The sequence below is a fragment of the Drosophila ficusphila genome, unplaced genomic scaffold (assembly GCF_018152265.1).
Source record: "Drosophila ficusphila isolate 14025-0441.05 unplaced genomic scaffold, ASM1815226v1 contig_414, whole genome shotgun sequence".
Lineage (NCBI taxonomy): Eukaryota > Metazoa > Arthropoda > Insecta > Diptera > Drosophilidae > Drosophila > Drosophila ficusphila.
The window spans coordinates 7,589,310-7,612,325 of record NW_025064328.1 but is presented as its reverse complement, the minus strand read 5'-3'; the positions used below and the strand labels follow the sequence as shown (position 1 = coordinate 7,612,325).

Here is a 23,016-nt window from a genome sequence, read left to right as displayed (position 1 = left end):
GGCATCAATTATAAATCCCGCCCGTCGCAAGAAGTCGTGTAAATGCACGGCGAAACTTTTCGCACACACGCCAAAAGACACCGGAAAATGGCTGAAGGGGGTTTCAAGTTGATTTTCTTTTGGAAAATTACATAAAGTGCAGTCAACTAGTTAGGGCTTTTGGCATTGCCTGCAAAGTTGGCTCCCGACGAAAATTTCGTTAATTAATGTTGGCCAAAAAGTTGATTTTCGCCTGCCGCCTTTGTGCGCATATCACTCATACGCTGTGTTGCACACAAGTGTGGCTCTTAAAATATCAAATCATCATCAGCCCACTGCGGACCCCAATTATAAATGTACAACTGCGGAGGGCACTCGAATTTCAGGCCTCCGGCTCATTGGGATCATTACCCGCTGAAGGATGCTTAGAACAGTTTTGGGGAATTTGCGTATGGAATTAATGCTAAGCTAAATCGGGCGCTTTAAAGTTGCGATGAAAGTCGATTGAAAACGGTTGGTATATAAAAGGTTTTTAAAAGGGTTTGATTAAACTTATATTTATAAAAATGTATTTTATATTCTTTTGTATTCTACTTAAAGAATTGATCTTCAAATTAAAATAACACCACAGTTAGTAAGGAAACAAACAAAATAGTGTTTTCACAATCAACTTGCATCCCGTCTTTAAGCAATGTAGAACTATATATTTAAGGAAAGAATCGATCTTTACTCACTCGGAGAATCCATGAGCAGGTCGTTGTCGTTGTCGTTCCCATTGGGCGACATGTGAGGAGGCTCGCTCCGCGAAGAAGGACTCAGCTTGAGGGGCTGCATGTGGGAGACACTCGAGGTGGAGGGACCCGGACCCGGGGAGTCCTCCCGTGGCGAGGCGGACGAGGCCCTCGTGGCTGTGGCCGTAGGAGCTCCCAAGGATTTCGTGATGGTCAGCTCGCCGTTGGATGCATTGAGTCTGCAGGGGATAGGTTAGAAACCAGAAACCAGAAACCAAAAGCCGATTCCGGCGAACCCACCTGTTGATGCTGCTAAGTACGTTGGCTGTGGCACTGGATCCCGCTGCCGCCGGCGCTCCGCAACTGCTCGTGGAGGTGGCCGCTCCGGAACTCGGGCCGTTGCCCAGGTAATCCCGCTCCAGACGCGGCGAACCCCCCAAGGAGAGGGCGTGTCCTTGGGGCGAGTGGGTGCGGAACAGCGGGGAAGTGTAGCCTCTGTCGCTGATGCTGTTGGCCGCCGAGCTCGAGGGGGCGGAACTGGGAGGGGAAAGTCTCCCGGTGGCCAGGTGACCTCCTCCCGAACTGGATGAAACGCTCGCTCTGGTGGCCGTCGCCGTGGGCGTGTGCGAGCGCCTCTCGTGCCGCTCCTGCCGCTCCAACCGCTCCAGCCGCTCGTGGTGCTGGCTGAGATTCATTCCGGTGGCCGGCGGACCGGAGCTGCCGCCCATCCTGCCCTGCGGACTGTGCTTGGGCGAGACCGTCGAGGATCCGCGCAGGCTGTGCCCGAAGTGGTGGCGTGGCGGTGGCGCCGGCGGCGAGTTGCTGGCACTCAGCTCCAGCGGCTTGAGCTCCATCTGCGGAGCGGTCAGCTCGTCCGGATGCCGCAAGCTGATCTGCGGCAGCGAGGAGGACACCGCCGATGCGGATTGCGGCTGCAGGTGGTGGTGCAGGTGCGTCTGCGTCTCCGGCTTGATGTGCAGCTGCTGCTGCAGCAGGAAGGCGGCTCCGGGTGGCGGGGGTGGTGGTCCCTTGGCTGGAAGTCCGGGATCGCCCGTCGGCGATCCCGCCGTTGGAGATCTCTCTGCCGAGCGTCGCAGATCGGCCGCCAAGTGGGAGTGCGGCAGGTGTCCGATGCCCAGGTGTTGCTCCCTCTCTCGCTCCCTCTCCCTCTCCCTTTCTCTTTCTCTCTCCCTTTCTCGCTGGTGTTGCTGCACTTGCTGCTGCTGTTGCTGTTGCTGCTGCTGTTGCTGCTGGTGTGTTGCTGCTGCGGCGGCAAAGAGCTCCGGATGCAGAGCCGTTAGCAGCTGTTGCACTCCGGTGGAGAAGAGATTGGGTTTCAGTAAATTCGTGGGTGTTTGGGCCAATTGGGGCAGGGCGGTCGCATGTTGAAGAGCGGCCAGAGAAGGCGGCAACAGGTCCCGTTGCTGCTCACGATGCTGCTGTTGTTGTTGTTGTTGCTGCTGGTAACTCGCAAAGGCGCCGAAAGCGTTGGGGAGAAACTGCTCCGAGGTGGGAATCTGCGGACTTACAGGAATGGTCAGGATGGTCTGAACGGCAATGCCTAAGAAACAACATAGAAGTTAAGTATTCTTATTAATAATTATAGAAATTATGTATATCTGACTTCCAAAGATCATTAAATATATATGGAATTATGTATAGATGCATTAAGTAGACTCGTTTGATTATGATTCTGACTACAGAAATTTTTATTGTTATTTTTAAATGGAAATGCACAACGCATGCTATCTGTTCTGTTGACTAACTTTTGTATATGCAAACAGTATTCTTAGATAAACAATCACGAACATAAAAGAAATATTTGCCAAAAGATTTATTTGCTGCCTAGAATCAAATTAAATTGGAAATTTGTTGCATCACACCAAAACTAGCTAAACATTTTTTCGGAATTTAATATTCATCTCGCGTTTATATGGTATAGCAAGTAAAATAATTTTAGATTTTATTAAAACTCTGAAGGCTAAATAAAAAGGCCTAAATATATCAAAATAGGCCCCATTAAATTTTGATTTCTTTTGGTGTTATGGAGTTATACCAACCAACCACTGAAGGTATTTACTCTCCAATGGGGCTGTTGACATATAATATATGGACATCATTCTTCATCCTTTGTTCTAGCTTCTTATGGCAAACATTGCATCAGATCTTTGTTTATCAGGATTACCCCGAATCCTTTCCCCCACATAAGTAGAGGAAATTGAAAGTTTGCCTAATCGCTTTATGGGCTTTCATGCCCCGCTACTTCACCGACCACAAGGACGCGCTGGAAGTCAAGCCAAGTCAACTGTGCTATCGATACTCCTCCAACTAACCATGCAACTTGAACCCTCGTGGGGCACACTCACCTTGGGCCGTGGGGATGAGCAGCTGGGCGCCCTGCACCCCCTGCACCAGTTGTCCGGAGGCGAGAATCAGCTGCGGCATCTGGGCGCTCGCCGGCGGAGCCTGCAGGGTGGGCGGGGGCGAGGCGGTGGCCGCGGCAAGGACATTGGCCAGCGAGGAGGCGCTGAGGGGGTGGTGCGGGGAGCTGCTGCTGCTGGGATTATCCGGCTGCTGCTGCTGCTGCTGTTGGGCGGAGCTCGAGCCGGAGTTGGAGGCGGATCCGCCGGAGTTGTTGCCGGAACTGCCGCCCTTGGCCGTCTTGCTCTTGCCACCATTGTGCGAGGGGGAGGAGGGGGTGGCTGCCGCCGCTGCCGCTGCTGCTGCTGCTGCTGCCGCTGTGGTTGCGGCTGGCTCACCGCCCACGCTCAAATTCAACGGCGAATTGAACACGGAGGCGGCTAATCCTTGAAGACTTGCCAGTGCAGCGGCCGTCGCAGGATGATGGTGGTGGTGCTGGTGCCCATGATGCGGATGCGAATGCGGATGCGGATGTTGCTGCTGCTGCTGCTGTTGTAGCGTGGCCAAATTTTGTAATTTTTGCAAATTTATCATGTCTTGCACTGTGGGATTTTGAACAAGAGTCACACAAAATGTTGTCATTAGTTTTTGTTGCAAACTCCTTGCCGAATTAGTGGCGGAATCGGGGGATTGGGGGCAAGGGGCAGGGGCAGGGGGAAAGGGGAAAGGGGAGGGGCTTCGGATTGCCTGCCAGCACTAATTGCCAGTTTACTTTGGCCCGGGCTGGGTTTTCGGGGATAAATGACTGTGTGTCGGTGCGGAATTCGAGGATGGAAACTCGCTGTGCAAAGAAGTCTTAGATAAATTATAGAAAATTAGTCCGGGGGAATTAGAGCGTTAAATGTGAGTGCAGCCAAATAAGGTCGACCGTAAATCGTCGAGATACAGCAATACATTCTATACATATTTTAATTTATTTGGTAGTTGTTATTTGGAAATAAGTAAATATATGTTTTGTTTTTGATATCCAATTTAATACGGGTTGTTATTTAAAATTAAATCAATTTTTTAAGACAGAATGCCTCGTTATTATACTGCTTCCGTTCCTTATATGCTGATAATTGTTTTTCTTTTTAAATCAAAACACAATTAAAATTAAAGTTTCAAACCCTTGAAACCAAAAATTTCTTAATAAAGTGGAATTATGAATTGTTCATAGAACTTTACCCAAACACACTTAATTTGTAACAAAATCCACTTAATTTGTAAACTATAATCGATAAGACTTGTTGCTTATTAAAAATGAATTAATCCATAAAAATTAAGCGTAGCATTTCTTAAATATGCAATTTGACTCTAATTTCACTTTGTTTGAAAACAGACAAATTTTGTAAAATCAATCAAATCAAAAACTACAATTTATATCATTTAACAAAATCTTGGGTTAGTATTTTAAAGAGGAAAGTTAAAAAAAAAAAAAATAAAATATATAGGGAACAACGGTTTCCATCCTGGACAAGGACTCTTTTGCATGTGCTGCTGTTTGGCTTTCGATATGTACTCACTAGTTCCGTTCAGATGGGCCGCGAACGCCTTGGCCTGAGCCTGCTCCTCCCGTCGCAGCCGCAGGACCTCGTTCGCCTGATCCTCCGCCTCGCCCTCCCCCTCCACCTCTCCCTCGTTATCCTCCTCCTCGCCGTCGATCTGCATGGGCAGCGGGAGGGGCAGTGGGAGGGGCAGGGGCGGCGAGGAGTGCTGGTTGGCCAGGGAGGCGGCCTTGGCCGCCAGGTTCTTGTAGAACTCCAGCTCCTTGACGTGATCCTTGCTGTCGAACGGCGAGTGGGAGTGCGAGTGCAGGTGCGAGGGGGGCGGGGGCGAGAGAAGGGCGTGACCGTCCGTGATCTCCATTTCATCGTCGTTGTTGTTGCTCCGACTGCTGTGGTGCGGATGGTGGTGGTGGTGCTGGTGGTGGTGCAGGGAGTGGGCGTGGCTGCTGCTGCTGGGCGAGTGAATCTTGTGGCAGCTGATCTCCTTGTCAAAGTCCTGTAAAAAATGAAGGGGAAATAAAATTAACGAGTTGCTATTGATATTGGTTTTCTTCTAAATAAATTTCCAATTAAGCTGAGCAACTGCATAAATAGAATACTGCTTATCCTAAACTTGCAATAGATTTAACTCCCATTCGATAATCATTCGAGATGACTTTATTGAGTGCAAATCGCAGTATTCCTCTGGCTAAATTCAATTTCATTTTTGAAATTAATGCCGTGTCAATTGTTCGGCTGAAATCCATACCCAAGAGCTAATGACGAGTCCTGAATCCCCGTTCATTGTTTGCTGATTGGATTATATATTTAAGCGATGCCATTTTTGGACTCGTATTACATTTCATTTGTGTCACTCGAGTCGACACAAACATGGGGCGTGTTAATAAGTTAATTTAATTTTTGTTGTAATTGTCAGCGCACATTTATTGTTTGGCATTTTGATCTGCTGGCGCGGATGAGCTGGCCAATTTATGCAAATTTAATTGGTTGCAATTGTTGCGATTCGAGGGATCCAACGAGGGCTTTCGGGAGAAGTATCAATATTTGTTTGATTACCCGTTTAAATGAGCAGCGGTGTTATTTGCCTCTTTAAATTACATTTCCCGAACGACTTTCAGTTTAAAGAATGGGCAAATACCCAGCTCGGAAAAGGAATCCACGGAAAATGGGTGGATAGGTAAACCAATATAATTATTGGCAATTAATGCTGGCGACGGCAAATGCGCTTAGACGGGGGTTTTAATGCCGGGACAAACGGAGCAGGACCCTTCTTTGGGACGCGGCGGAGCTTCAATTAAATTTTATTTGCATAGGAAATTAACATAATTGTAGTGCAAAAATACCAACCCAAAAAAAGGGAAGAAAAAACGCAAAATCGAGAAGAGGGAGGACCAAAAGAAAAGCAATAAAAATAAGCAGTAAACGTGACAGCAACGGAGGTAAAGTGTTAAAAAAAAATTTATGCAAATAAATAGAAATGTTTGGTGGGTGTTGGAAGTGCTGCAATTAAATGGAAATTCTGCTGGTCGGCCAACAAGGATTTTATCACCCACATAAGGAAGAACCAGCTGAATATCCAAAGGGAAATCCACCATAAATCTATCAATCATCTAACTAACTAACACTAAAAGGGAGACATTAATTAAAGCACTTGATAAATTTCACTGCAACGTGCTGGAAATTCATTAAAAATTGACATTTATTGGCGCCGTCACAGCACAACAGCAACTACTTAAACAGTGGCGGTGAAAAAAGGAAGAAGGTCCTGCCAGGACGAACCAAGTTAATGTCATTGAACAGCAAATCGAACTAAATTTATGACACGACGAGAACGAGAGTGTATGAAAAAGGAAAAGAAACTCGGAGCGCTGGAAACGTTAATGTCCTGCGAGTGTCCCCGTGTTTTTTTTTACGTTTTGCTGGCCGTGTGTGTGTGTGAGAGTGCATGTCCTTTATGCAAACAGGCGGCAAACAGACGGCCGCTGACAGCCACTATGGCCCACACACACATGCACACACACTCGTACTCACACTCAAGTAGTTGGGAGTCCACTGATGTGCAATGAATTAACTTTTCAACATATTTACTCACGCTCAATTGAAAGGACTTCGGCGTGGCTGTGTGTGTGAGTGGGTGTGTGTGTGTGTGTGAGTATCCCTACGGCAGCAACACTGCAGCTAAAAGTTGAAGAACAAAACGTGGCCACCATAATGAGCCGCTGACGCTGTCGCCCGCCTTTTGTTGCCAACAGTTCTATTTTTGTAGCCTCGCAAATGAGCGGAAATTAAAAACTGATTTAGCATATGAATCGAGAAGGGGCTCCCCCAAGGTTTCTGTATTCAATAGATGAATAATTGAATGGGTTAGATACATGATTTAACAAATGAGTTCAAGGATACAGAAAACTCCTTTTATTTCCCTTTAAGGCGATTTATATTCAATTTATATTCCGTGCGTTTTTAATTATGTATTCTTATTATGCAGCAAATTATTAGATAATATAATAGATAATATTGAAGAGCAATTTTTATTTTTATTAAGTGTAACTTTATTCATATCAAAGTATTCTCGGACGCAACAAATGTTGATTTTTAATAATGCTCAAGCAATTCTTATAAATACGTTGCTGGAAATACACATCAATTCTTGAAGAGCATATTAATCTGTAGAGTTTGGCATTTTAACATGCAGAAATGCAGGGGAACCCGGTAGCCATTTCATTTGCCTACCAAAAATATTCACCCCATCCCCGGAAAACTCGGCACAATCGTATCTACTCAGGTTCGGACAGTGAAGCCCACTTAAAGCCACCCAACAATCGGCTGGGCATCAACGTTTCAACGTTTTCCCTTCGGCTGGGTTTTTCTGGTGTTTTTGTTGCGCCACCGTCAAATGAAAATAAGTCAAAAAATAGAAAATGAATTGAATTATTGCAAAGAGCAAGAGATGCTCCACGTCAAAAGGGGGAAGGGGGCAAGTTGGGGGTGCTGTTGGAAAATGGGGAGTGTGGAGTGTGGAAGGGTAAAGGGGGTGGGGCAGCGGGGCACTTGACAGCCTCGAATGTGATAAGCAAAAGCCCGGCGCGAAATGGAAAACGCGATGGCAGCCTTTGCTTTTCTTCTTATTATGCTCCTGCACCGCCCTCCCCCTTCGAGCCTCATATTCCCGTCTCTTTCTGCGGCACTCGTCCTGTCTCTTTCGCTGTCTGTGTTTTTTATGTAGCGTGCTTTTGAGCGCGACGCGAAATTATAATTCACACATGTGACCAACCGTCGGGAGTGGGCAGCAATGGGCAGCGGGCAGTGGGTGGTGGGTGGTGGGTGCTCGGCCATTTGCCTGTGGGTGGTTGGGTGCTGGGTTGACTGGGTGGTGGACAGTAAAAAAATGCAATTGCCAAAAAGTAGCCGGCAAAAAGAAAGCGAAAACGAGGAGCAAGTCGCCGTCGCCGAACGGTTGCGTTGCTTGTTTGCTTTAATTGCAAATGGCATTTTTTCCCGGGGAACGAGAGTGGAAATGGTAGTGGAGATGGGGAATGAGGATGTGGATGTGGAAGTGGCGGACATACACGTTACAAGCTGACCAGCCCCACCACCACCACCACCACCACCATCACCCCGAAAAGAGGGGAGGCTGGCTCATAAATTGTCGAAAAATATTTGACTTGTTCTATTTTTGGTCACCCCGGGCCCATCCAGCAAACAGCGCCTGCTGTGGCCAGCAATATGCTTCAGCAGCAGCCCCCTTTTTCCCCGCCCCTGGAAAAGGTACATGGGTGGCGAGCTGGGCCTTGCACTTTTGCATATTTAATGCTTTGTTTAATGCAAATGCACATAATTTCATCACTGACAGTGCGAGTGTGTGTGTGTGTAGTTTTCTTCCTGGCCTTCCTTTTGCCGAGATGCGAAAATATTTTTCAATTAATATTTATGTTGCTTTATGTGCCTGAATTGATAATTTCCCCATTGGTGACTCGAAAACGAAGCCGAACTGTTTGCTAAAACTGCTTGGGAGTTGTCGCTGCCAGTGCAGTGATGAATTTCTGTACCGAGGGTTGTTGCATGTGAAACTAGGAAATCAACGGAAAATGAGACATTTTTTATCAAATTCTACAGCTATTTTCTCAGTATTGGCAAAAGTAATTAAGGTGATAAAATGGAGGTGGTGAAGTAAGTGCTAGAGGTTTTGAAAAAGGTTTTAAGTGGATGTTTTTAGGCACTGATAAACTTCACTTATGACACACTCAATATAGCCAACCATAAGTTCCATCCAACTGAGATGCCATAAAAATCTCTAAGATTTTAACAGACTAAGGTATTGAAAAGTATGCCTTAAATTTTCACTCTTGAGCTTAGCAATTACGATAGCATACTTTTTAAAACTTTTTAGGTGGTTTCTAATCTCTGGAGATTTCAATTGCAATCAACGTTTAGTTGTTTTTTACAAAGGACCATTAAAAACATTTACCAATTAGAGATATAGTAATCAGACTAACGTTTATCATTTGGTTTTATTGGTCGCCCTATCGGCTCTCTAAACAAAAATAGAATAGCAATCTATTTTTTTATGTGACAAGGCGATTTCTTGCGCAATTTCGCCGGAGCACAAACAGTGTCACCAGAGGTGAAAATGGGACCTGCAACCAGGAACCCAATTTCCACCCACCACCCATCGGCTACAAACAAAAGCTGCACGCTGCAGACATTGCAATTTCGCCGAGAATTCGACTGCTTCTATATATGATATGTATGTACGCAGTACTTCTGGCATATACCGCGGGCACGTGGGCATGTATCGGCTTTATCGGCGCGGCTATATATATATGTATAGACATATAGATGGGCTTTCCATATATGGACTCAGCGCAGCTGACAGTCGCATGGCGAATGAGCGAAAGAAAACAAAAACGAAACAAAACAACAGCGAAGCACAAAAACCAAAACAAAAATGTGTAAAAAATGATGAACGATGGGGGGAGGGCGAAATGGAAAATGGAGCAAAACAAGAAGTGGAAAAAAGGAGGGGAGGAGGAGGTGGGGAAGGGGGAGGTGAGGTCCTGCTGGTCCATCAGGAGCAACAGCAGCAGCAACATCAATGGGCGCGCCACTCAATCAACCCCACTTGGGTGGGTGGGTGCAAAGTGGGTGGGTGGCGGCTCTGCTTGACAACAATGAAGGCCAAGCATTGTCCAGGATTCAGTGCTCAGTGCTCAGGACGAAGGACTCTCCCCTCGATGGTGTGTTTGTGTGCGAGCCTGTCCCAATTTTTTTACGTTTTTCCGTTTACTCCATTTTTTCCACTTTTTGTGTGCCTTTAATTTTGCTTTCCTCTCCATCTCCTTCTCCATTTTTCTCTCTCTCTCCTTCTCTCTTTCTCTATTTCGTTGGGCGGGTAATTTTTACGGCCCAGTCGCCTGCTACAACTTTCTGACTGCTTGGTCGCTGGTCAGCCGCAGTTATTCTTTGGGGGCGCTGGACATTGGGGAGCGGTTCTGCAGCGGTCACTGGTCATCGCTCTGGTTAAATAAATGCAATTGTACGGGTGTACGTATTATTCCCATATTCCCACCCCCTCCCGCGGAAAATGGACACCCACTCCTTCGGGCCTTGAGTGGACCGAGCATAAATCCTGAGCCCCTTTAGCCTGCAACCTGGCAACCCGGCAACCTGGCCTACCCGCACCACCACCACAGCCCCCCGCAGGACACCCACCCATCGGAAGCACAATAATAACCCACCTCCCCCGAAAAAGCTTCGCACTTTTGCTTGCTTTTCACTTTTGGCGGCACACTTCTTTTTTTTGGCCATTTCTTCTCGCCCAAAAATAAAAAGTAAAAGTTGTGCCACCCCCGCCGCACCACCTCTTCTTGGCCATCGACTTGCTGGTCAGCAGTGGGTGGTGTGGGTGGTTCGAGCTGGATTTCTGGGTGGTTATGTGTCTGTCGCGGCATTTATTGCCGCAATGTTGCCCCGGGGAGCTGATTCCCTCGCCTCTCCGCTGCTCATTTGCATCAAAATTTTTAATTGGAATTGGCGCTAGAGATGGACATCGATCGGGGGGCAGTAGGGGGTTAAGAGCTTGAGCTTAGCCCGGCAAACAATTGACGGGCCAAGCTGCAAACCAATTATTTATCACCTCGCTTCGATGCAGAAATTGATTTCATTTGACAACCAAATTAGAAGTGGTAAAGGGAAAGGTAGTTCACCATATTAAAAGGCACATGAGAAACCATAAATATCGACAGTAATTGGCAATTAGTGGTTAAAGATTCAAGGAGAAGAAACTGCAGAAATAGTATGAAGTTTGAAGATTACTCTTAGTTTTTCTAAAAAATAAAATGTTTTAAAAGACTTAGTAATTTCTTTGTATGATTACTTGTTAAAACTTATTTTCGTATATCCAATACAGTGTAAATATCGCTATGTATATATCTCTTTTTAATCACTCAATACTCGTGCTTTTAAGGCAAATTAATTTATTTACCATATCACCAGGGCTGTATAAAAATTAATAAGAATTCTGTAGTAGTTCGGTTAACTCGAATATTCCTCTGTCATTTTCGATTTCGCATGCTACTTTGCCTTGTCACCTTCAGGGCCAAATGATTCCTTTGAACCTTGCTTTTGGGAGTCCACTTCGGCCATTTTACGCACCCTCTTAACGGCTTTCCGCGACCATTGTCCTTCGCCTGTTGCCGTGCTCCGTTGTTTTCAGCAATTTTTTCGCATACAATTGTTTTGTTGACTCTTTTAGTTTCCCCCTTTTTACAGCATGCTCCATCGCATCTCGTTGGCCAGTGTGTTGTTTGCTGTTTGTCTGGCGCTGTCTCCTTCTTATTGGCCCTACCTCTGTTATTCTTATTTTTAGGCAACCGTCGAGAAAACACACAAAAGTTTGCCGTTTTTGTGCCACTTTTTTCGGGGCGCCCACATGTGTGCGAGCGAGTGCTAACGCTTTTCCTCTACATTTCTCATTCGCTGCTGCGTTTCCATCAAGAAAACGAAAAAGTAGCATTTTTGCGGGCCTCGCTGATTGGTTGCACCCTCCGCTCATCTCGGAGCTTTTCCCTCCACCCACTCCCCGCGCCTCCTCGGTTTTCCATTCTCCATCGCTGCAGGAACAACAATTTTTTGTTTTAGCCGTACACCAACACACCCGTTTTATTGTCTTTGCGATATTGGTGGGTGGCTGAAGGCCTTTAGGGTGGGGTGTTCGCATTGTTGGTGCCATTTCAGCTACTCACCGGAAGCATCTTTGTGTGTATCCAGCGATAAGAATTCTGATTGTGAGGTGACTAAGAGCGTAATGTGTGGAGGGAAATACAACTTATTTTGGAAGTTTTAGTTATGCTGCCAAATTGATGAAAGATTCAATTTAATATCAAATAAAAACTAATGAAATAAAGTCTGCCCATTCATATGCAAAACGATATTATTTTGTTTATTATTTATTATTATTTAAAATTGCATACACCAAATAACAAAAAAAAAAAAAATGGTTTCAAAAATGCACTTAAAGTAAGGATACGTATTCCTAAAAGTTCGCACTCTTGAAGTACTTAAGTAAACTGTACAACTGTCAAGTAAATAATACGAACATTTATAGTTTATATTTTATCCTTTATCCCAAGCTTTCACCTTAAAGTTTTCAAGTCGATGCCAATGCAATTACTTTGCGCTGGCATATTTTCACCATGTCGCTGGCTACTTTAACATGCCAACACTTTCGTTAGTTTGGCTCCTGGAACACTTTGGAATTAATATTCGTATTTTCAATTACCACTGACACTTGTCTACGGCAGCCGAGCCCAAAGGGGTATATCCCTCCCCCATTTCTCTCCACCCCAAAGGAGAGCCTACCAGCATTTCTGTTGTTGTCATGGACAACACACACGCCCTATTCCAATCCCCATCGCTGCTCCGATGCGGAATGTAAAATGTCATTACCGCTGACATAAATGAATAGCTGCATTCATTGCATTTGGCAGCAGCGCCCAGAAAGAAAGAGACGGAGTCGCCCGAGAAGGTAGAAAGAGAAAGAGGGAGAGAGAGAGAGCGAGAGGGGGGGGCGATAACTGGCTGCCTTGGCTTCCATCTTAGATTGTTGTAATGGCCGCATTAGCGTTAATTAAAGCCAAGCAGTCGTGTATGCATAAGTTGGACATGAATGAACTGCCCGAGCAGTGACAACTGAAAGGAATGTTATCGATGGTACTGCGAATGGGTGAGTTTCAATGGCCGTATTACCTGGACGAGCTATTGTTGCATTAAAAAGATATAGATTTACTCCTTAGTAACCACCAACAGTGGCGATTTTGTAATACAGCAAAACATGGTCTGCGCATATGGACATAAGCTATTGAAAAATGCATGGGGTTCCTTGATTCATTGAAATTTTTTTTAGTTAGTTAAGCTAACATATTTCTTAAAACTATAATACTAAATAATAGTTTACATCACAACCAGGATACCCCAAAATTATTTCGTACGGTGCACCAATATTTCGTTGATTATAGTTTTAATGGACCCAATGTAAAGTCCAAAAAATTAACCCCATTCAAGTGGAAAATGAGCTGGCACTGCTGGCCATTCAGGCTCATCTCTTTGGCTCCCTTAACCCCCTGAGCCCCCTCAAACCCTTTTTGGGAGTAACCATGGCTAAAACCATCAGCACGTGGAGAACGGGGAGACCTGCTAACGTGCAACTCATATAACATTTCTAATTAAAATTTGGTGCAGAGTTGCCGCCTAAGCCCCCATCAGAAGAAAGGTTATTAACATATTTGCCATAACGAGGAGGCGGCATTCGAGTGGGTGAGAGTGTGTTTGTGTGTGTTTGCTATTTGTCCAAGCTGTTGGCCATTAGTTTGGCATGCAATCGGGCAACTTGTCCGAAAAAGTGAGTTCGAAATCGGTGCGGCAATCGGGGTAAAGGCGACATGTATGCATGCATGGGTGCCTAAGTAGCTACGCTGTCTTCATTAAAAATTGTGCACCGCCATCCCCTTCATTTGCCAGCAGCCCTAACGATACACAAAACAAAATTGGTACCAATGAAAATTTATTTAAAAACATTTGGTATAAAAAAAAAATTGAATACTTTATTATAAAATTCTTAGAAATAATAAATCTTGTGTGAATGCTAATTTATTTTTTTTTTTTATTGCTTAATATTCCTTAAAAAAAAAGCCCTGACATTTTGTTATGAAAGCTAAGTTTATAATTGAAAAAACGAGGTAACAGATAACAGTCTTGGGTTAAAATGGGCTAACTGTAGGATAGCAGATCGAAATTGTATCCTAAGAGGGTTTTTCGTTACGAGCATATTACTATTTTTATGTACATTTTTTTCAGTGCAGTCGTAGAAGTTGCAATGGGTGCGCTGCCCACTCTTCGCCCCAAAGGGCAACAACAAATCGGGCTTCATTCCTAATTTAAATGCAAATGAGATTCATTTGAGGACGACGTCGTCCAGGCTGCAGCCATGGCCCTGCTTGGGAGACCCCTCCCCCCCCGTACACCACCCACCCACTTGGTCAATGCCACACACACCCACACACACACTCGCACACCACGTTCACAGACAGCGGGGCAGACACATGAGACTGCTGGGCTTTCTCCTTCTCCGGTGCTTTTGGGGCCCGAGCTCTGGGCTTTCTCCACGCCAGCGAGTGTGTTTTCTTTCGGGTGGGCATCTACATTTATGCAAGTAGCTTAAATGGCTACAAAATGCGTTGCTTTGGCGAGATTTGTAGCATACATTAGGGCCGTGTTGCAGGTTGCAGTGTTGCATGTTGCTGCTGCTGTTGTTGTTGCTGTTGCTACTGCCGGTGTGCAGTGGCAATTTCTGCCTACGATTAGGCGCAACCTTAAGCTCAACAATGGCGGCTCTTTCTCCTCCATCTCCCCTTCCACGTAGACCCCTCGCTCCCTTTGACGGTGTTGGGTTGTCTGGACCGCAAATATAATCAGGCCGGCAATATGCCGTGCCCATTCGGAGTTCTTGATTAGGGCTGCAGTTGGGGGCCTTTGTGAGCTGCTAATTTGGGAAAATCCTAGAAACACCTTGAGAACGCTTTAGCAGCCCAATCAAACCGTTATCTAAGTAAATATTTCCCCAGCCGTTTTGTATATAGCCAGGCAAAAACTTATTACTCATGCGCCACGTTGCACTGAGCACCAATCAATATGCAGGCCATCAAATATTTAAACTAAAACTACAAAATAACAAAAATGGCTACGAAAATTTAACTCGTGCGTGCGAGAGAGACGGAGCGGGTGGGAGTGAGACAGAGCCAGTCCCGACAAAGGGATTTTAATTGAGTGCAATGGCATGTGAGCGATATATGCAGTAGGAAAATTCAGAGCGAGACAGCCGATAAGGGAGGCAAAGACGAAATCCAAGCAATACTACAACCCAATACTTTCCATCTAATACCCATCCACACCAGAGTCCTGTATGTGCAAGTGTGTGTGTGTGTGGTCAAAATGCATTTTGAAGTTATGAATACACATATATCCTGTTGATTTTTGAAATTATCAAGTCTTAAAACACACACACTGGCAGATTGTTGGGAAAGTGGGTGGCCGACTGGGAAAGTGGGAAAGTGGGTGGCCATCGCTCTGGCTCTGTTTGTGGCCGTTTTTTGCATGAATTATTAAATGCTGTGTAATTTATTTGATTGTGATTGTGCCTTTGCCTTTGCCTGTGTGTCGGTGTGCCTGTGTGCTGCCTGCATTGCCTGCATTCGTAGTGGTCCGTATTTATTGCACTTAACTGTTTGGGGTTACGTGTAACAAGGCCTCCCTCCCCGATTTGCTGAAATCTTATGCATTTGTCATGAATTTGAAATATTTTCGGTCGGCTTGGCTCGTTTCCTCTCCGTGTTTCTGTGCTTATGTGTGCACTTCAAGGATGGCAGGAGTTTGTCTGCGTTGATGGAGCCACGCATCACCAAGGATTCCCCCATTTACCGACCACCCGCCTCCCCTTGCTAACTGCATCAACTATTTGTCCATACACATTTGGGTTTTAAGTTATTTCTGTTGCTGCAATTTATTGATCAATATTTTAGCCCAGGCGTTGGTCATTAGTTAGTCTGGTCAGGACATCAAGAAGCACTTAGAGCGAGAGAGATAAGCCCGAGAAAGGGTAGGAAAAACCGTATACACAAAGTGCGTAAGATACAATAGAAAGTTTCCTCTGTGATTGCAGCTTATAATCTATTCGAATATGCAGGCCGGGAAGTACTTCTTGCGGTCAAAACAGGCAGCCAAGGCAGTTAAATCAATATTTCACTAAGTGCTCTATCGATTTTGTGGTTTTGAGCTCTAACAACTCGATTCACACCACTGCACCTAATAAGGTATACCTCTAATTGCTACTTGTAGCGTAAGGATAAATAAATAAAGAGTGACAAGAATTTAAATTGTAATCTATCCTATCCAAGTAGAAATTATAGGTTATACTTGAATTACTTAAGTCATCTATGTTCTCAAGGGCTTCATGGAACGTCAAATCTTCGGCAACAACTCTTTTCACACCATTAGACCCCAAGTATATTGTGCGAAATGTATCCACCTGTGAAGCCAAAGTTTGCAAACAATTACACCTGCATATCCTTCGCGCTATCCTTATCCCGAACACAATCTAATTAACTGTCATTGTGTTAAAAAGACGCCAAACTGGCAACCGAAAACTCGCGTCCCCGCCCCTTTTTTTGTGGCCTGCCAGTTGAACAATGACAGCCGCCCACTCTCCCCACTCCCTTCGCAGTAGTTTGCGTGTCAAGTTGGCTCCCTTTACCCATCACCCGCGAACCCCTCAAACCCCTCAAACCCCTCGAACCCCGGTCACGTCATCCGCTGCGCTAATACTAATGCGTTGGCAATAGCAAAGGTTGCACATGCTTGCTCCACCAACACCCAAAGTTGCCGAGTTGTTGGCAACTAATCAATAGAGCAAAATTTACGTTTAATTAAAAATGTCTGCGTGTGTAAACCGGGGCAGGTGGCAAGTGAAAATCAGGTGGGAGAGCCTACGCTAGTTTGTTACTTCTCGGTATCGTGACATTAGCCAGACTGTCAGTAGGATAATTGCCTTGCTTAATGTGCAATTAGTCCTTGGGCTAACAATAATGCAAAGTGAAATTTCAGTTTCGAAAAAGTCACAAAGCTTATTGTTGAATAGGTAAGTCTGTAAGTGGCAGGATTCCAAATTTATCAATTTATAAGTGGAAACATATCGTAGCATACTTTTAAACAGAAAAATATAAGATTTCAAAACCGTAGATTTTAGTCATTCAAAATTGAGCCAGGAGTATTTCATTAAAGGACTCGTATGTATTTGCTTTGTTGGGATATTTACCTATGGTTAATAAAGTTAAAACCCCCCAGATTGACCACTCCCTTTAAGGGCATCTATTCATCTCGCCACTTCATCTCAAATTTACACGAGCCATTATAATTTATCGGCATTGAAATGCTTTACATAAGGCCCGCCGCCCTTTTCCTAATGTGCCCCCCAGCTACACATTTTGAAGACGAGTCCGAACGATGCCGAATGTAATTAGAAATCCTCAGCAAACATACATATGTAAAGCGCTGCTCCTTCGCCCGGTGAGTGTGTGTGTGTATCTGTGTGTGAGGGGGAGCGCTGCTGCAGTTGGTTTGATGTGCAAAATGAAGACATTTGAATTTGCGGTTTGGGCTTGAGCACCGTAGGCTATAGATTTTCTTACGACACACATGCAGGTGTTTGGTGGGTAAGAGGGCCGGGTTCGGTTGTATTGGGGGTTATATAATGCACCCGCCCACTCGCACACACACACACACATACACCATCACCTGCTTTTGGCCTTTGTCTGCCCGCTGGCCATGCAAGTGGGTGGTTGGGCGGCATCTCAATATAAACTGCCTTCAACATTTAATTAGTGTGTTTTCGCACACAAGGAACAGTTTTCTATGCGTATGTGGGGGAGTGTGGGTATGCAAATGGCGATGGGCGCAACTGTACATGCTCATACACACACACACACACATATGGCTGGCTAGCTTGCTCTCTCTTTTGCTCTCTCTTTCTCTCTCTGAAGACATTGACGTTTAGTTGGTTATGCAAATTCCATGCCAACACCTTTTCGGCCAAAGACTAAGACAAACTTAAGTGGGCGTGGGGGCGGGGCACTTTATAAGCACCCCCACATAAACACACACACTCACAAGACTGCCAGACTCTCACATACACACATGCACAATTGCCTTTTATAATTAATTTTACAGTTAAGTGTATTTCAAGAAAGTTAAATTTACGTAAATTCGAAAATTTTGAAAGGCCATTGCCTTGCCCACAACCCACACACACACGCACACACATGCACAGCCTCAGGGGTTAAGGTCCTGTGAGCCCCACAAGTGGTGTGCTTGTGTGTGTAAGGAGACTTGTGTCTGAGACATTTGACTGCTTTTTGGGCTAAGCTCTTCTCCTTTCGATCCCACTCCTCGGTCGACACAAATTTTATTGAAATTGCCAGGACTTAGGACTCATGCAGGCTGGACGAGGCAACACTTACATTATGCAATCTAATTATGTCTTGAGCTCTCAGTGTGTGAGTGTCTGCGGGCAGAACAAAATGGCGTCTTAGCTCATGAGTTTAGGTAAGCCAGTCCAAGAGCAAGTCGGCTGGGTATAAACTTATCTGACAAGTGCAAGTCACCACTGACATAAATAAAAGTTTAATTGCAGTACGATAAAGACGAATTATAGTTGGTTTTCCAACGATTGCAACTTAAAATACATCCCTGGATCTATATTTCAATCAAATGAATTGTATATTAAATAACAATTGGTAAAAACTTACATTTTTAAAAATTGATCTATAAGAAAAAAATATACCTTTTGGATTTGAGTGACCAAATGAAACACTAAGACTTAAATAGTGGGTTGAAATGGCAGCCAGCTTTGCAATAATGGTTGGAATTTTTAGAAAGTCTTATAAGTTGTGCAAGTAAATATTGAAGTCTGAATATACAAAACATTCAGAAGTATTTAAATTTATGAATATTAAATTATTATTATATAAATATAAGCTTTATGCTTGCTGCTTTAAACCATACACAAAGGACATAACATACTCGATTTCTAGTCAAATTTATTTAGCAACCAGCCAACAGCACAGTCTTGTCTTCACAATAGCAACTGGCAGGTCGAACGAATAGAAAATCAATTTCATAGCCCCAAAATGTCCTCATTAAATTGCTCGCTGTACGACTAATGAAATCATTAAAATTGTTTAAAAGCAAATTCTCGTTGGCCGAGCCGTAGGACACTCACACACACACACACGTATAAGCGAGAGCATGCAAAATTTATGTGGCAACTAGAAACTATGTTTTGGCAACACGCACACAAGCCCCATAAGTATACGAATACACACAGAGTCGGCAAAGGACATTGCCTTGAGTTAGGATCGGGGCCGAGGACAGACAGCAAAAGTTGCCAGCTGAAGGCGGAGGCAAATCCTTAGCAGAGACACCCAGCCACCCCCTGTGACCAGGACCTCGAACCACTCCTTCCCCCTTTGGCCGCGTGCGCTACTTAAACCCTTGCCGAAAACTATCCAAGGGCTGGGGAGCAGTCGGGGTGGCCAGACATCGAAAACATGATTTTAGTGTTTTCAAATTTGAATTTTAAACAAGTCATAATATAATTTGGCTAAGCAGCAGCAGCAGCAGCAGTCGCCGGCGCAAGCTTCGCATCCTGATCCCCCGGTCCACGGGCACTGGGCCCAAGTCTGTGTCCACTTGCCGGGCTTTAATCCGGCCAGAAAAGCCCGGGACTCCTTGCCAATCCCCTCGATTCCAACCCTTGCGCGACGGCTATAGAAAATTAGCCGGGGCCCGAGCTCATTTTCCAGTTCGGCGTTTTTCTTGGAGCGCCGAAATTGTGAAATTTAAATTAGATACAAGAGTATCTATATCCCAAAGTCGTGGGCGAGTGTATGCGTGCCAACTATACCACACGAAATATTGTAATTTTCTTGCAACTAAAGACGTAAACGGATATTAGCAGCAAATTAAGCCCTCCCTTCCGTCCTGTTTTTCGCTGTCCTCTGCGGTCCTGCTTTTGCCGTAGAGATGGCAGAACTTCGTTATCGATTATGCTAATTTGGGCGATTGCTTAAGATCGAGAGAGAAACTATTTTACATTGATTAAGAAAGCTGCTTAGGATTATAATACAGCAGTGGAAGTTAAAATCGGTATCAAACGCTTGGTATAAAAAAATTTATTCGAGGAGTTGTCTATCTACAAAATGCCAAATTAGAAAACTAAAACGAAAAATTATATTTTTTAAATTAGGCTTAATTAGTTTTGAATAGTTTTATTTACCATTTGATGCAACTTTATAATTGAATAATCAAACTTAAATATAATTACATAATTAAACATATATATTTTTTTCAAGCAATCAAGAAAAACTTTTTTTATGATTTTTGTTTTAAAAGTTAGTCGATAGTTTTTAATGACCATTTCCATCCCCAGCTATAATAGGTAAATTGAAACTGGTTGAGCAACAACAAGAGGGACTTCAGCATTTTCGATTCGGGTTGCTGCTGTCTTGTCTTGGGCTTTGGTCTGCTAAAAGGGTCCAAGTATATAGTTTAAATCATACTCGTGTCGAGTCGACTTGGCTACATTTTAAATATGCTGCTCAGGGTTGTAGGTTGTGGGGGTTAAGGCGGTTGTGGAGTGAGGGGTTGGGGGATTTGGGTGTGCAAGTTAAGGGGCGACTTAGTGAGTGGGCGGGCATTTGTGGGGCGTTGTTATCGTCAACTTGGCTGGCAAGCTTTCTCCATTCTAATTTCTAATTATTTCTTCATGTGTGTGTGTGTGGTGGCATGGGTGTAGTCGTCTGACCAGATGGGTGGGCCGAATCCTGCCCCGCCACATCCGTCCGTATGTCTATCCGTCCTTCCGTTCGTCCGACTGTCTGTCTATGCGAATTAATTAAGTGTTTTCGTGCGCGGGCAAATCCTTTTGCGGTTCAGAAACTTTTGAGGTCTTTCGAGCCAAGGCGTATCGCTGGGCGGTGGGCTGGTGGACTGGTTGACTGGTGGGCGGGGGAAAATCAATTATAAATTAAACATTTATTAAAGAAAGCGCACACATTGCCCCGGGGGCAACGCAAACGCTTTCTAGATATCCCCCACACCACCCACTCCCCATCCAATCGCTGTGTTCTTGGCCTGCGTATGCAAATCAGCCGCGGCATAAATAATGCGACATCATTATTTAGGCAGAGGTAGGCGAACAACACGAGTCCCCCATTCGGATCCAGCCAGAACTCTTCTGTCGCCAGTCAGCGATCCATCAATTATGTCTGCAGCTGGGGAAGATTCGACGTCTTCGGAGCCGGGCTTTGTCTCATTTCGATTGTCTTCGGCAGCAGGCTCCTTCCGCTCCCCTTTTGATTATGCACATGCATTTCGGCTCGTACATCAAACTCGAACTCGAATAAATGTGACGGCCTGCATGCATTCGAAATAAAACAAAAAAAAAGGAGGAAAAGCCAAAAGCAACAGCCTGGGGAATATGCTGATAGATGCCGGGTATAACTGATTTGTGTGTACCCGTATATATCTGAATTGGTAATTTGCTATAAGCGACTTTAATATGGCACGCAGTTGTCCGCCAGATCCGCGCTCCCCTCTCTCTCTCCGGGACACTTTGCATACTCATCCCCGGTTGGGCAAACGTTTTCAATTTACATGGCTAAGTAGCAACGGGCCAGGTTTTCGGAGAGGGAGCAAAACTTATTTTTCTGCAGAGAGCAAACCAAAAAGGCGTAAGACTTGCCTGCTTTAGCTTATCAGTAAATTGTGGTGACCCTTGGGACAAGTTTTGAGCATATTGCTGCTTAAAATGGTTTACACTAGGAGGTATCATTGTTATACATTGTAATATAATATTTTACTTTTACCTGAAATAACTTATTTGAAAGAATTACAGAATTATAGCAAAATTATAGCTCGTTGTTTGTATGAAATATGTATTGATTTTATTTTTACTGAAATAAAAGAAAACAGACTACAACTGGTCTTCGGTATGTTTATAGTCGGGATTTCACACATGAGGAGAGAAAATTAAATTGGATTGGTTTCGGAAAATGACAGAACAGAGTACTGAGTGCTGGGGCTCGGTGTCGAAAGATCGTTTTAGTCGAATCACTGTGCGATTAACCTCTGCTGCCGCCGCAGTTCCCCTTGCGAGGGTTGCCTTCGTTCTTCATGGTCTCGCGGAGCAGGTCGCAGGCACTGGGAACCGCCAGGCAGTTGCACTCGATGCCCCGGGGCTTCCGGATGGCGGCGTGGGAGCACTCCGAGAAGGAGGGGTACGGCGCCTTGACCTTGGTGCAGTCCGTCTTCCTTCGGACGATGTAGCAGGAGGTGTCTTTTACGGCCTTGCAGCCGGGCAATGTGATCTTGGGGCAGGGTCCCGAGGCTACGGGGCACGTCTCCTCCTGGGGGCACTTGGCGTCGGCCACGAACTCCTTGCGCTTCCTCCTCGTTATTGGGGGATGCTTGGCCGCCTCGAAGCAGCAGATCTTCTTGGGCTTTATCTGGATGGGCGGGCACTCCACCCAGGTGACCTGGTACTTCCTCTTGGCCTTGTCGGAGATCTCGTAGTAGCATTGGTCATAGGGGGGGTAGCGCTCCCGGCAGGGATCGTCACAGCAGTCGGCCGGCATCTTGACCAGGTGGTGGAACTGGAAGGTGTCCTCCTGCGGCGGAGGCTCTTTCTTCTCGTACCGCGGATCGCCGCATCCGTGGAACTTTCCGCAGCCCTTCCCCGAATCCGCGGCTGCACTGCACTTGGGCGACGGATTGTGGTCCTCGGCGTAGAACCGCTGGCTGACGACGCCTACAAAACGGGGCACCAGATGGCTCCGTGTCCTCGTCGCTACACTGCGCCACAAAGTCATGATCGAAATAGACTCAAAAAGCGAACGAATCAAACGAAAAAGTGGTGCGAGACAACAATAACAGCGCGTTTCAAAGCCAGCAACTCCGAAACCAAAAAAATTATCCCTTCGACCCCGGAAAACTACCGATCTTCAAATTTTGAACGGAAATCACAATCAGCTCGTTAAAGCCGATGTTAATTTTGGAAGAGGCCGAGAGGAACTAAGCTCAAAACTTATTCGGGTTGACTACATCCTATTGAAGTCCAGTTCAAGGCCTGCTTGCTGCGATATTTTTAAATTCTCTAAAACCATCCCACTTTTCAGAAGAGAGTAAATAAATAAACGGGAAAGAGTGGCCATTATATTCCATTAAAAGGAAAAATTTATTATTTAGGAGAAATTGTATTTCGACTTTCTAGAATTAAGGGTTTTTCTACAAGC

At 45.1% G+C, this 23,016-nt stretch overlaps 2 protein-coding genes across 3 annotated transcripts in view; both read right to left on the bottom strand.

Moving 5' to 3' along the window:
• The window catches only part of LOC108090364 (hormone receptor 4), a 73,961-nt gene that overhangs the window by 3,998 nt on the left and 46,947 nt on the right, over positions 1 to 23,016 (bottom strand). For both annotated transcript variants that reach the window (XM_017188993.1, XM_017188994.1), the window contains exons 3-6: positions 4,637 to 5,114; positions 3,077 to 3,673; positions 1,011 to 2,271; positions 714 to 949 (exon numbers count right to left, since the gene is read on the bottom strand). In XM_017188993.1, coding sequence (XP_017044482.1) covers positions 714 to 949; positions 1,011 to 2,271; positions 3,077 to 3,673; positions 4,637 to 5,114 — 2,572 coding nt within the window. The remainder of the gene's footprint in view (positions 1 to 713; positions 950 to 1,010; positions 2,272 to 3,076; positions 3,674 to 4,636; positions 5,115 to 23,016) is intronic.
• LOC108090373 lies at positions 21,644 to 22,804 on the bottom strand. The gene has a single exon (XM_017189003.2). It carries the CDS (start codon positions 22,591 to 22,593, stop codon positions 21,847 to 21,849), a length of 747 nt encoding a protein of 248 aa, XP_017044492.1. The 5' UTR covers positions 22,594 to 22,804; the 3' UTR covers positions 21,644 to 21,846.